The 14,386-nt window shown below is 32.8% G+C and overlaps 1 protein-coding gene across 1 annotated transcript; it reads right to left on the reverse strand.

Moving 5' to 3' along the window:
* Window positions 1-6,879: 6,879 nt before the first annotated feature.
* Window positions 6,880-13,893, reverse strand: LOC142627571 (uncharacterized). Its single transcript, XM_075801445.1, has 4 exons — window positions 13,758-13,893; window positions 8,509-9,357; window positions 8,299-8,415; window positions 6,880-8,210 (listed from the first exon to the last, which is right to left on the reverse strand). The coding sequence occupies exons 2-4, from the start codon at window positions 9,316-9,318 to the stop codon at window positions 7,326-7,328; spliced, it is 1,812 nt and encodes a 603-aa protein (XP_075657560.1). The 5' UTR covers window positions 9,319-9,357; window positions 13,758-13,893; the 3' UTR covers window positions 6,880-7,325.
* Between the last annotated feature and the right edge of the window lie 493 nt (window positions 13,894-14,386).

Below are 14,386 nucleotides of genomic sequence, written 5' to 3' on the forward strand. Positions count from 1 at the left end.
TTTATAAAAAAAAGGCATCAAAAATATTAATCGTAGGCTCTAACTGATAAAAAATTTTGACGTCCAATGACGACTTAGATCTTTGCAACTACATTAAAAAGAAAGCTTCATATATTGTGTTAGTACGATAATAAATAATTATAATAAAACTAACATCATAAGTTCAAGTGTCAAAGGGCTTGTAGCTGAATTGACACCTCTCTATATACAAAGTACTTGAAGGTTTGAGGAGAAATGATTCGAGCTGTGGGGTTAGCAACATACTGTAATTATTTCTCAAAAAAAAAAAATCATAAGTTCAAGTAATATGTTATCCCTATCCAAAAAAAAAAAGGTAATATGTTATCAATAAATGAGGACACACCAATATGGCTAGAAATCTAAGATAGACAAGGACCGCGTCTTGTATGACTTCAATGAAGTTTTATAGCCGCCATTTGTCGCCGCAAAATTTCTGAGTATATATGAGGCCTTTACGTGCATATTGATTTAACCAAACTTTCCAAACATTTAAAATTATGGTATTTATTAATGAATTATTTTTAAAAAGTTTTGATATTACTCTTATGAAGAATATAAAAAATTGTCAAAAAATTAAATATTTTTTATTTTTTGTTCATAAAAAATTTTAAAACACTTCTTAAACCAATATCCTTAGAATATCAATTAATTTTTCCCTTACATGAAAAAAATAATCAGTTTTGGGAAATTGTATGTTGGAACCAAACCTACAAAAATATTCATATAGACAGTCAATGACTTTTCCCCGCGTATACAAGAAATAGCCTTAGGCTGGCCTTCAGCGATGCATGCACGTATGGCGCGTAACAATTCATATAGTAATTAAGGTCTCCTTTTCCCTTTGGCGTTGTTCTCTTAATTACACCAATGATTTTATGAGTGTTATAGCCATCCGAAAAGTCTAAGTATTCTTTTTAGGTGGGTTGAGAATTTGAGATCTACATCTATACAGAAATTATATACATCTGTGTCACGTTTAAAATGGCAATACCACATACCTTTTGAAATCACGTTTTTAAACATGATTTTTTTATAAAATTTTATTGTTTACTAAGGACATATATGTACAATGTCAACGAGTGTATTATAAAAAGCATGGGACTATTATTACTCTTTGCATTTTTTTTTATTTGCTTTCACGTTCCATAAATAGCTAACAGTTGGGACCGTTTCATAAATAGACCAATATGGCCATTCCATGCATCTTAAAATTTCCTTCTTGTATAAACAAAAACAAAAAAAAAAAAAGGTTCAACTTATCCTGCTTTTACTTCTTTTCTTTTTTTTTTAAATTAGGATGAAACAGCTTGGCCTCATTTTTCTTACTTATTAAATTATTCATACATCCATTGAGAAGGAGTCCGTTTAGTGTTGCTATTCAAGGTTTTTTTATATATAACTTAATTATTGTAATAAATAATTTAGAAATAATTTGACCACATCATGTAACTGTGCTACAAGACTTTAAGTGCTTTTCAATGAATGTTAAAATACTTTAAGAGCCTTACAGCTCTAAGCAGAAATTGCCAAAATATCGCTAAAGTGCTTTCAATTTAAGGTTAATAATAAAATTTAGAACTTTTAGGAAAGAAATATAGGATTCATTATTCATGCTTATAAATCAAAAACTTTCAACCATTATTCTTTGTAATTTTACCAAACACTCAAAACGCTATATAAATTTTTAGTTAAGAGTATATATCACAAAAACTCTACAATTAAAATCTACTTCTTACAATACCAAATGAACACTTAAATTCTTGACCTCACCTTCCACCCCATTCATGTGGAAATTCATATGAGAGGTCTATGTGGACCTTGCTTCATCAAAAATTGAACTAGACGACCTAACCTCTCAATTCTAATACTTTTGGAATCAAGGCCTAGTGTGCTATTGCAGACAACCAAAAATTAAAACCTATACTCCTAAAAATACATGTAGTGGTGTGAGTAAGGATCGTTCCCACAGAAAGTATCTAGCCTAGTTTTATGCTACGTGAACAAGGATTGGGGGGGGGGGGTTGATTATAAGGCAAAGAATTTTAAGAAAAACAACTGAGGAACAATTTAAATCAAAGTATCAAAATCAATCAAGAGAACAAACCTTGGTCTAAGTCAACATCCACCATCGGAATATTATAACTGATCATTGATGCAAGCATATATCAATTCACACTTTGAATATTCACCGTTGGAACTATTTTCCTATTTTTCCTTAGTCGCAATTAATTAGAAAACAAGCAATCTAATTAACCCTAACTACTAAACAACCCAAGACAAGCACTAAAGGTTTAATCTAGTAGCAGCCTTAAGAATTAGAAAGATCGATGAAGCTAAACAACACAAGCACAAGCAGTTGCATTTAATTTAGTCGAGCGTTCTTCCTAAGATCTAATAGTTTTTGACGCAGCAAATAATTAAATCTTGGTTGCTTCACAAATTAGAGAGATCAAACAATTATGGATTTGATATCTAACCTAGTAGTAGATTGCAACGAATAATAAACTAGTAGACCTCCTAGTAATTAAACGAGACAATCATGAAAATAGGCACAGAAGAACATCCAATATTCAAAGCATAAATTGAACAATAAAAACAAATTAGATCTCTTAGTTTTATTGAGTCCAAGGCTTTAGTTTCCTTCGACCAAGTATAAAAGTTTAGCCAAGCAAGGTCATGATGAAAACTCAAAGGAGAAGTTACAGAAGAGGGGAGAGAGAGGCATCTGTCCAATCTAATTTCTTCTCCCCTCTTTAGCACGTTAATTCCCATTTCCCAAGCTTACAAAAACTCCTAAAAATATTCTAAATAATAATATCCAAATTTGACTAATTAAGGAAAATATTAAAAATAAAACAAAGTCCTAATATAACTAGGAAAGTGGTGTTTTTCAGCTGAAATTTTCGTGCACTAGATCTGGAAGCTTCTGAAAATAAACCGCATTAGGTATTAGAATTTCAGGCAAAGGAACATTCCAGAACGTCAGCAGTGCAGGTGCAACAACTTCAAGCCCGATTTCGACCTTGATGCAGCCAGTATCTCTCAAAACTCAAAACATGAAAGTTGTAGAGATTTTTCTTGGCGTTCCATAGCATCTTGAATCATTTCAATCAGAGCTCTGATGAGAGAGTTATGCCTAGATTACGAAGCGATATTGAAATTGTCCAAAATCGCCCAATTAGCTACATTTTGCACTTAATGCCTCCATTTGCATCCTAAATCAAAATATAAGAATAATGAGTACATTTAGGCACCAAATAAGTATAAAAAACTAAACATTAAGGGAGAAAAATATGACAATTTGCATTCTCATCAAGGCCAAGTATGACAATTGGTTTGAATTGGTGGCCAAGTCAACTTATGAAAAGAAAAATTGCAACATTATAACTTTTTTATTTTCTTTTCTCTTTTCACAAGATTTATTCAATAGATCTTTTTCCACTTCGAAGTTTTGATACCAAATTTATAAATTTCCTTCACAATTAAATCATTTAAGCCAAATTATAGGGACATGAGAAACTATTATGATCCTAGTGTTCCATATGAAATAAGAGTAAACTTAATCATGTATATATAAGCTCTTGGCCACCCTACCCTTACAAGCCAGTTTTCAATGATGCGTTTTATGCATAGATTTGTATCATTTGGTATTAAATCCAACCAACATGCCGAGTAATCAAACTTAACTCATTAAGTATGAGATCAAATGAGCTGTGGGTTTGTGGTCAGATCTCGGATAGGGTGACCTAGAGGCTAAATTAAAATAACTGATAGGTAAGTGGAATCGCCAAAAGAGAAAATACTACCATTGGGTCAATGTCAATAGAATGAATTGTCGTGGACGTCAATTTAACCATAATGGTGCCAACTAAGAACAAACTTAGGGTTGGGGGCAAATTTAAGGGCATTGATAATAGCCTTTTTTTCTTTTTAACTAAGTAAGGATATTAATCATTTTCCAATATTAGAAAAAGGAAAAACTAATGGGAAATCTGAAAGTTCAATTTTTTTTTTCTTTGTGAAAAAACTAGTAATAGAAGAGTTTTTCTAGACTCTTGCCACTAAAAAATTTGGATACCAAATTAGTAAATTTTCATAAAATTAGATAATTCAAACAAAATTATAGGGAGACTCAAGATACTGGTCAGTCAACATTTGGCTGTAATGATAACAACTAGGAAGTAAGAACAGATTTGGGGTTAGGGGCAAAGTGCATTAATATTATCTTCTTCTTCTTCTTCTTCTTCTTTTTTTTTTTTTTGTCTCATAAAGATATTAATTAGTTTCATTAAATAAATAAAAGGAAGGACTAATGAGAAAACTGAAAGTTCCTAATTTTTGGTGAAAAAATAGTAATGCAAGTCATTCTACAGATTTTTAATACAGAAAAATTCTAATACTAAATTCGTAAATTTCCTTCACAAATTAGATAATTCAAACCAAATTATAAGAACTGGTCAATCAAACTATGACCGTAATGGTGACAACTAAGAATACACTTGGGGTTGGGGGCAAAGGTTGTCGATATTAGCCTCTCTTTTTTTTTCTTTTCTTTTTTTTTTCCTTTTGGCTAATTAAGTTGAGATATTAATCAATTAATTCTCAATATTAAAAAGAAAAAATAATGATGGGAAAATTGCAATTTCCAATTTGTTGGTGAATAAAATGATAATAGAAGTTTTTTTTTTTTTTTTTTTTTTTCCTTTTGGCTAATTAAGTTGAGATATTAATCAATTAATTCTCAATATCAAAAAGAAAAAATAATGATGGGAAAATTGCAATTTCCAATTTGTTGGTGAATAAAATGATAATAGAAGAACCACATGGGTAGTACCTCCCCCTTCCACTAGCTAAAATTGGCCCATTAACCCACCTTTTTAATATATATACTAGCCTCTGAGCAAGCGCTCACACGCGTGCTCAGAAGCTCTTCTATTTTTTGGGTAAAAATTAATAAATTACATTTATTATAATTTGAAATTTCCACTTTTTTCAATCACAAAAAAAAAAAAAAAAATCTAAGGGTGTGATGAATACGTGGGGTGAGTTTTGTAGATTGGAGGAGTTTTAAAACTAACAAAAGAGTGATTCTATTTTGTAGGGAGTTAGTGAGTAGATGTAGGAATTTAAATCAACGTAAAAGTAGGAGTTTATTAGAAGCAAGAAGGCATTTCAACGTAAATGCAAGAATTTACTATTTTTGTCAATTTACTATTTTAACCCCATTTTTAAGTTTTAGGTAGGGGTATTTTTGACAATAAAAAAACAATAACTAACTTTCTTTTGCCAATTTACTATTTTAACTCCATTTTTAAATTGTTGGTTAATTAATTTAGGGGTATTTTTTATAGGAAAAAAAAAAGCAATAACTAACTTTCTGAATCCTCTTAATATATACAGATGTATATAAATTATGAGAAAGATTACATTAGTTTATTTGGAGGAATATTAGTGACTTTTGAAATAAAGCTACCTGAAAAAAAGGGCACGAACTAATTTGTTAGTGTTTGTTTCAACACTTTTTATTAACCCTTAAAAGGAGTGGGTTGAAATAAGGAAAATCTTTTGTAGTGTTAGTCAACCTTTGACCATAATGGAGTCAGCTAAGACCTAAGAGCAGAGTTTGGGTTGGGGCAAAGGACATTGATAATTTGATATTAGCCTTTATCTTTTTAACTAAGGATATTAATCATTTTTCAATATCGAAAAAAGGAAAAACCAATTTGTATGGTACATTTATATTTTTACACAAAATTGACATGACTCTATAAAATTAAAGAAAAAAAATGAACCAATTGATATCTAAATTAAATAATATTTTTTTAAGAAACAAGGATAAAAATTGACATTTTTCAATATCAAAAAAGGGAAAAATTAAATAAATAAGCTAAAGAGGATGGAAAGAAACTCCGGCAAGCATGACGTCATAAAATTGACATCTTTTCTAAGGCACACTTATTATATTTTTACACACATTATTTTTAAAACAAAATGAACCAATTTGCCTAATCTAAGCATATATAACAATTTAATTATTTATTCAAAGGTATTAAGCATATAATTTTCAAATATGTGAAAAAAGATAGCACCATATTGTCTTACTCTGAAAATGCAAAATAATTTTCTTTCCATTTATTAGGAAGTTTCAATAAAGACTTTCCAAAAGAATTTTAAAGGTCATTACACCCAAAAAGTTTATCCCTTCAGTGATAAACATTTCTAGCAATTTGATCTTCAGTAGGGCTCACTTTAAAATTGAAGTTGCACGATTATAGACCTTAAAAAGAAGTCTTGGACGAATATTAATCGTTAGTGGATTGGACTTTCTTTTTTCCTTGTGATAAACGAGTACAATAGCTACTTGAATCTTCTAAATTTGAGTTCTCACAAACCAATTTGCACCTGAATTCTAGGTTTCTTCCTAGAAATATAGGCGTAATTTCATAGAAAATTCAATCAGTAACCCAAAAACGATTCGCTTATTCTAACCAAATGTATCGGGACTGATTAACGAGCACACAAACCAACATGAATGATGAACCCGACTTCTAAGTTTCTTCCTTGCAATTCAGATGTAAATTCAGAGTATAGAATTGCTGGCCCAATTGAATCCGACCATCTCAGAAGTTACTTCAACAATTTAAAGACCAATTGACTTATAGTCAAATAGTCGTCTACTACTTTATATAACGATATTTTTTTTGCTAAAAAAAGCAATATTTTTTTTTTCCAATAACGAAGTTTCAAAAACGGCGGCATAAAAGCAATATTGTGATAAGAAAAAAAAAAAAAAAAGAATTTCCTCAAATCTTTTTTTTCCTAACCCCCGCCCCTGAATTGAAATTTATAAAGCAGCAATAGTTATGATATGTGCAAATTTATATAGCAGCAATAGTTATATACCAACATAAAATTTTGATTAAGGTAACATCATGTGGGCTCAAACTCAGCTTGCATCGGATCTTAAGCCCAAATCTATCATCCATACAAAATGCTAGTGATAAATGTACCTACCCATGTCACCAGCCCACAAGCAGAAACCCAAGTGCCTATTTATTAGCCTAGAGTCCAGTGCCACCCTATGCAATATGAGTTTGCCTGCCATTCGCTACATTTGCAAGGCACTTGGTGACAACTAACAAAGATATAACATAACATACTGCCAATAAATTACAGAGCCTAAATACCATCATGGGGTGATCAACTAATTCTGATATCTGAATATCATTTATAACAAAAGGAAAGTGAGAAAATTAAAGAGGGTTTTAGGGAGGGGGGAAGGGGGATTAATGATGCAAATTCAGTCAGCGGAACGAGAATGATGGACCCGCAAAAGAGTACCGAGATGAAACTGGCACAGATACAGCTTCAGGCTGGGCAACCTGACGGTTCTCTGTCTGGTTATAACGCAGTAGGGCATCAGCAGCATATGTGGAGTATAACCTATCCGCTCCTTGATCAGTCTCTATCCTACGTAAATGTGCAGTCTCTCCTAGAAACGTTCCACCAACAGAATAAGAACTGGAAGGGACTTCCTCTCTCCTCACAGATGGTAAATATGGGTCCCCTGATAAAGCACCATAACGATAGGCGTAATATGGATCATTTGCATAGGAGCCTAAAGCAGTAGCAGATGTCACAGTTGCTACAGGAACTGCAGGTGGCAATTCTCGTCTAGCACCAAGACCATAAGCCTGATACTCTTTCTCATTAATGTAGAGAGGGTCAATACTAAGAGTTTCTCTCTGCGCAGGGATGGCATCCCTGTATAGATAGTCTGGCTGTCTTGGAAGGTGCTCTCTTTCATATTCTTTCTGGTACATTTCTAAAGTAGGCGTAAATTGGGATGGGATACTTAAATTTTTTATCTCTCCCTGAAGACCATAAGCTCGATACTCCCTTTCAGTTAGATATAATTCATGAGGAATTTCCCCTCTTGGTATAGAAGTCACATCTCTGTGTGCAATACGCTGATCCCTTTCATGAGACAGCAAGGGATAACTAGTAAAATCACCATTGGAGTAAGGATCCCTAGGGAGTGTTTCGTTGTGAGAATAGGGCCAAACTTCTCTTCCTCTTTCATGAACTTCCCGAGTTTGATCATAAACTCTAGCAACTTGTGGAGAGTGGACAGAGCGTGCATTTGAGAGGACCCCAGCTGGTCGGAAAAGTTCTGTGAGCTTCCTAACCTGATGGGGAAAATTGGAACATTATGAATGCTAAAAATACTATCAGAAACAATGACCCCAAACTACTGAAGAAACAAGTAAATCTTACTTGTCTAACAGTAAGCTCTGTTTTGAATTTGTTCGTTTCATTATAAATTTCCTTGATTGCCTTCTTAAAAACAGCCTCGGACAGTGGGAAACAATCCTTCTCAACTGTGAACCGCACCTGAAAATTAAAAAATTCATCAGCACACGTGTGGCTAGAAAGATGAAGAAAAACACAAATTATCAAGAAAAGTCAGCCACAAGAAAATCTGACCTGAACAGGAAAAGCGCCACCAAAAGCTCTTGGCTCAAGTTTCATGCCCCCAGAAGACGATGCCTTATAAATCCCATACAGAAGCTTCAGATCAAAATCAAAGAGAAATAGTTTAAGCCCAGGTTTGATACTCATCACAAGATCTTTTTTACTTGTTGAAACACCCATTACAGAATAGCGGAAACAATCTGGCTTTGTCTTTGAATTGCACATGAAGATCAAGCCACCAAGTTTTTCTTCTTTCTTCTCCTTATTTCGGTTCCTTTCCCTGCCATCATGATTTTCTTTATTCTTTTGACTCTTTATACTATTATTGGACCCACCATTATTTCCTTTGTTTCTCAGTTTTTGTTTGCGCTTTTCCAACTCAGAGATCTTCTCTTGGTTCTTTTGAGGCCGTTGCCTCTTATCATTACGCTCTCCAATAACAATATTCTTCTCTTTGTTTTCTTCTCTAGACCTTGGCTTATTAACATCTTGTTCCTCATTGTTGCTACTTTCTTTGTTGCCCTTCCATATTTGCTTCTTCTTCCTCCTCCTTTGTCTTCTCCGAACATGTGCACCAACATTATCTTTTCCTGTGTTCAACGAGTTACTAGCAAGAGGCTTCTTTGAAATTTTGGATTTGGCCTTTAATGATCTTTGAGTTTTATTTCTTGATGGCCCTGCTTCGTTCTTGTTAGAATCTGGTTTACTAGATGCCTTTTCAGGTGCCTCCACTGCCTCTTTGTTTTCTTCTTGTTTATTCATGTTAGACTCTGGTAAGGTCTTCACAGGAGTCTCTGCTTCCTTGTTATTTTCTTGTTCCATACTCTACGAACACCCAGGCTTCCCAACCAAGATGTACCCCTGCAAGCACATTGCAAATGGAAATAATTTTTCTTTGTTTGCAGATTACCAGAAAAAATAGGATTAAATAGCTACAATAAAATGAAACTGAAACAAAACAGAGACAGAATCGAAATTAGAAAGTCAGAAACTTGAAGTAAACTGCATTGAGATGGGAAGATACTTTAACCGCTTACAGGAATCTTATTCAATAGTGCACCAAATGCGCATGCTAGGAAAAAAGGAGTGGCAAAGAGGGTTCATCCCCAGTTTATAAAACTGAAAAGCACAGAAAGAAAGAAAAAGGAAGGTTTTGTCTTCAAAGCCCATTATTTTTAAGAATAAAATAGGTTAAGGCCGATCATTTATAGCTCCAAATAGGCATACATATCATCAGCCTGCTAACAATATCTCATCTTCGTCCAACTACAACACCCAGACCAACTTTCAAGTTCTCTGAAACTCCTTCATAGTAATATCCACTAATCAAATTCTCAATCTCTCTTCTTACTTGTATTAAAGTACCACCACATCTATCCATGAATTATATACAATTTTGCACTTCTTCCCTAGTTCTGCAAAAAGACTTCAATTATATAATAGCCCCACCACTACCACTAGAAAGAAAAATTCCTTTTATTTTTCATTGATGCTTGTTCTTAGAGTGACCACCAAACAAATTATTATCTTTTGACAGATGCATGGTCAATCAAACAAGATAGCTCATTCTTACAAAGTCACACCATTAAAATCTATAATAGAGATCAATCAACTTCTCATGAAAAATATACTGACAAAACAGAAGATGTAAAAGCTTACAAAAAGCAATCAAATAAATCACAAGTTTCTACAGCCCGCGATTGGGCCGTAATATGGTACAGCAGGTACCAATAATGTAATGGGTCCCAAAAAAGAAAAACCTTCTATATAAAGGATCAAGAGTGCTATGCACGCAGCCAAGTAATTAACACACTAACTTAACGCTTCAGGTGTTTCAAACCTCTTTAAAGTATATAGACGACTAATCAGAGAATTAGTTGTATCCTAAAGATTTCCATTTTTAATTCTCTTACCTATAGGCTATAACATGAACAAGCGGTGACCCTTCAGTGAGATCCTAAAAATAAAAATATACATCATCAAAAGGTAAAACATACATTTAGCATTATCTATTATTATTTACAATTAAAAATATATATAGTCCCGTTTGGCATTGTAACAGAAAGAAGAGTATTCTTTGTACAAGTAGAGATTTTATTTTAGAGAGAGAGAAGGAAAAAGGGCACAGCTTTGGTAACCAGGGGTATCCCTTAAAAGAACCACTGCACCAGTCCTTAATAGAAGTTCACATTCCCTTTCTTGACTGTTCTGAAATTTGTGTCCATCATTAAAAATTACCAACAAAAATGAAAAAGAAAATCCAATATCTCCATCAAAACCCTTGTATGTGATGTACTTCTCCAAGAAACGGTAATCACAGAAAGTTAATTACAAAAGCAGGTCAATAACTTTGTCAAAGTTGCCAATTTTTTTGAGGAGAGTAAATTCCAAGATTTAAGGCCTCCAAAAATCTGAGTGCAAGAATAGAGGCTTCAGCTTACTCTGAGCAAGAATCAAAGAAGGAACCAATGGAAAGGAACTGCACTCTAATGCTTTTTCTTTTTCTTTTTTTAATTAAGTGGGCACCTACTGTGATACCGGTGAGGGGAAAAAACAAACAAACCAAAAAACATAAAGTTTTCCTATCCTTCTGATTCTGAAAGTTTTTGGCAAGACTAAATTTTTTTACAGACATGATAACAAAATCTTCCCTGTTAATAACTCAACCTACACTAAATAATTATACTTTAATAAACTAAAAATAATTATACTGTTATATCAACTAGTGCCTGTCATCTAAAATCAACAGACGGGAAAAAAGAGTCTATCAGTACTACATCACCAAGGGGGTGATAAGAGTTAAATGAGTGAAGAAGGAACTTCTAATATGAATATTTGCATGCCTCAACATCCCAAAAACAACATTATGTGCTAGTGTGTACATCTGCACAGCCAGAATGCTTTTAATTACAACTTGAGAGAGAGAGGGAGATCCTAAGGAGCACCAAATGTGAAAGCTGGATCTATTATCAGCCTCCTCAATCAAATTAGGAAATCCCTACCTATCAAACAAACTAAGTTACCATGTTTACATTTTAGCTTCCTGTCATCTATGAAGACATGACTTTTGCATGTTTCCTTCAAGAAAGGAGTAAATCAAACTACATCCTCCATAATCACCATTAAATGTCTAATTTAAAACATACATGTAGACTTCTTTCATCTTCTCCTATTACCAAGAACTGCCACATTAAAGGAAAGATATCAAGCCTGAAAATTCTAGTATAGAAGGGATGAAGGACTTCCTGGAATGAGAGTTACAGAGCAGTCAGGAAACAACTTTTGCAAGTCTGGCCAGAATATCACGTTCTTCTTAATACTATCGTAAACGCATTGTACTTTTCTTATCAATAAAACTCTTATTACCTATTAAAAAAAAAGGATTCTTCTTAATTTCAGTAAATACAACAGCTATCAACTCTAGCTCAAGTGGATACTCCTCTTGTAAGAGCAAAGAGGAGGGTGAGGTCATGAATTCAAGAACCACCAGGTGTATGTAGCTTACCATCAAATGCAGTACATAGGATGGAAATTTTTCTTGACAGTGAGTTTAATTTGAATGCAGGAAAAATGGGACAATAATAGTGTTCAATGAAATATTGAAAAAACTGACATCTTCAAAGAAAACCTTAGATGCAAAGAATGTGTTGAAAGAGGAAAAGGGGAGTGGGAGGCTTATTTACTGTTAGGTTCCATTTCATTGTCAATAAATAAAGCAAAATTAACACCTAAATTTCATTTGAGGGCATATTAAGACCAACAATTTAAGCTATATATATATATGTATGAATGTATGTATGTATGCATGTATGATAAGTAAAAGCCTATTTTAATAATGAGAGCATCATGTACAGTTGAGCACAAAGAAGTTTAAAGAATTACAACAGATTATGTACAGAGGGCTAAAGATTCTAAAAAATCAGCAATGGAGTTGGTGTTGCTAAAACCCCACCAATTAAACAATGAACTCACAAATGATTCTATGAATTGTGTCCTTAACTTCCCATATCTTCAATTACAAAAATTACATTCCTGCCACAAAGTCCATATTAAACATGACGGGACAATATTCCAAATATTTGAAGAATGCTTGCCTACCCAACCATACCAAACCTATCCATGTATATTTTATAGTCCAACACTACATATATAGAAAGACATTACGTACAAAAAACAGACATCCAGCTAAACAGCGATCTAACAAATGAAAATTTAATCAGTGCATAGGAACCTCAAATTTGTCAACTATTTGTCTGAAAACATAAGCTGTTCACATTCTTTTTCCAATAAACTCCAATATCAAAGCTCAGCACTTGTACACCCTGAGCCATCTGTAGACTAAGCCAACCAGGATAAAAAAATAAAAATATTACCAGATAAATGCCCATCTTCCATCACCACCATATCTTGATTCTGGACACACTAACTATCAAGATATCTCCTATGGGCAAACAACTTAAATAGATGGATTCCAATACATTAATTTTGGTCTAGCCAATAACCACAACAAATGACTTCAAAAACACCACGATACAAGGCTTTAACTACTGAATTTTCTAGCAGTACTTGCCAGCAAAGCAGGAACATGCCACACTTGCATAGATTGAGAAATATATAAAACCGCTATCCCATTGTAACAATTTCAATAATGTTCATCATGTGTAATCCATTACAATCCTGTATACATGCTTCACAACACATCCTCAGAGCAAAAATTTCCCCAGAAACCCATCTCAGACTAAATCCTATAGAAACCCAAATCCAACATTCTCCACACTTCTATCAAATGCAAAACCATTCATTCACTTAGAACCCAATTTTTTTTTAAAAAAAATCTTATAACCAACTTTTATATAGTCAACAAAGCAATATATCAACACCCAAAATCTTTAACGTAGAACACAGAAGAAATCTGTTTGGCTACCCAGAAAAACATAGAAAAAGAAATAAAAAGGTAAAATTTTGAAAACTATCATCTCAGAATGGATTTGCTAGAGCCGTGGAATTCAGTTCAACTAAAGCCAATTCAGTAGCTCAGCAACAAAGAATTGAGTAAAGGGGATCGCATTATAGGCTCAAGAATTATAAACAACCAACAATCATACTTAAAATCCAATTCTTATTATTTTCTTTTCTTTTCTTCTCTTAACCCTTATTATTTTCTCGGGAACCAAACAGAAGTTAAGTGAATTTCAAACAACAATTAATTTTTAAAAGATAGAGATTTGTAATCGAATCAAACCCTAAGAGAGAGAGAGTACCTGGAGAAAGCAGAAAGATAGAGAGAAACGTTAAAGAGAATACTAAGAAGAATTCCGGTTGAGAAAATTGGAAAAGAGAGACAGAGAGAGTATCTGTTGTGGATGGGAATAAATATAAAAACGTGACTGACTATATTGGCCTCCTTATATATCCATGCATTTATCATTATTCTCACAAATTAATTTTTGATTAATTATTATATTTTAAATGGTTTCTTTTTTTTTTTTTGGAAAAGAAAAATGTTAGAAATTAAATAAATTACACTTTTGGTTTATAAAGTTTGGAATTTTTTTTGTTTTCACCATTTATTATGTTTGATTCTATTTTTATATTGATAATACCGTTCATCTACGTTAATAATCTAACTGATTGCTAAGTGCCATATTAGCAGTCATATTACTAAGCATTTAGCACTCAAGTCAATTATTGACATAGATAGACAACAAAAAGTTAATTTGACAACAAAATCAAACATTTAAAAAAAATTATATTCTATAAAAATGTAATTTAAGACTCAAGTTTTATCCTTCCTCTTATCAAAAAAAAAAAAATAAAAGTTTTACCATTTCAATTCCAAGTTTCCAACATGTCACATCATCATATTAGATATTATTAATAAATAAGCACA

The sequence above is a fragment of the Castanea sativa genome, chromosome 3 (assembly GCF_040712315.1).
Source record: "Castanea sativa cultivar Marrone di Chiusa Pesio chromosome 3, ASM4071231v1".
In the NCBI taxonomy this organism is placed as follows: Eukaryota; Viridiplantae; Streptophyta; class Magnoliopsida; order Fagales; family Fagaceae; genus Castanea; species Castanea sativa.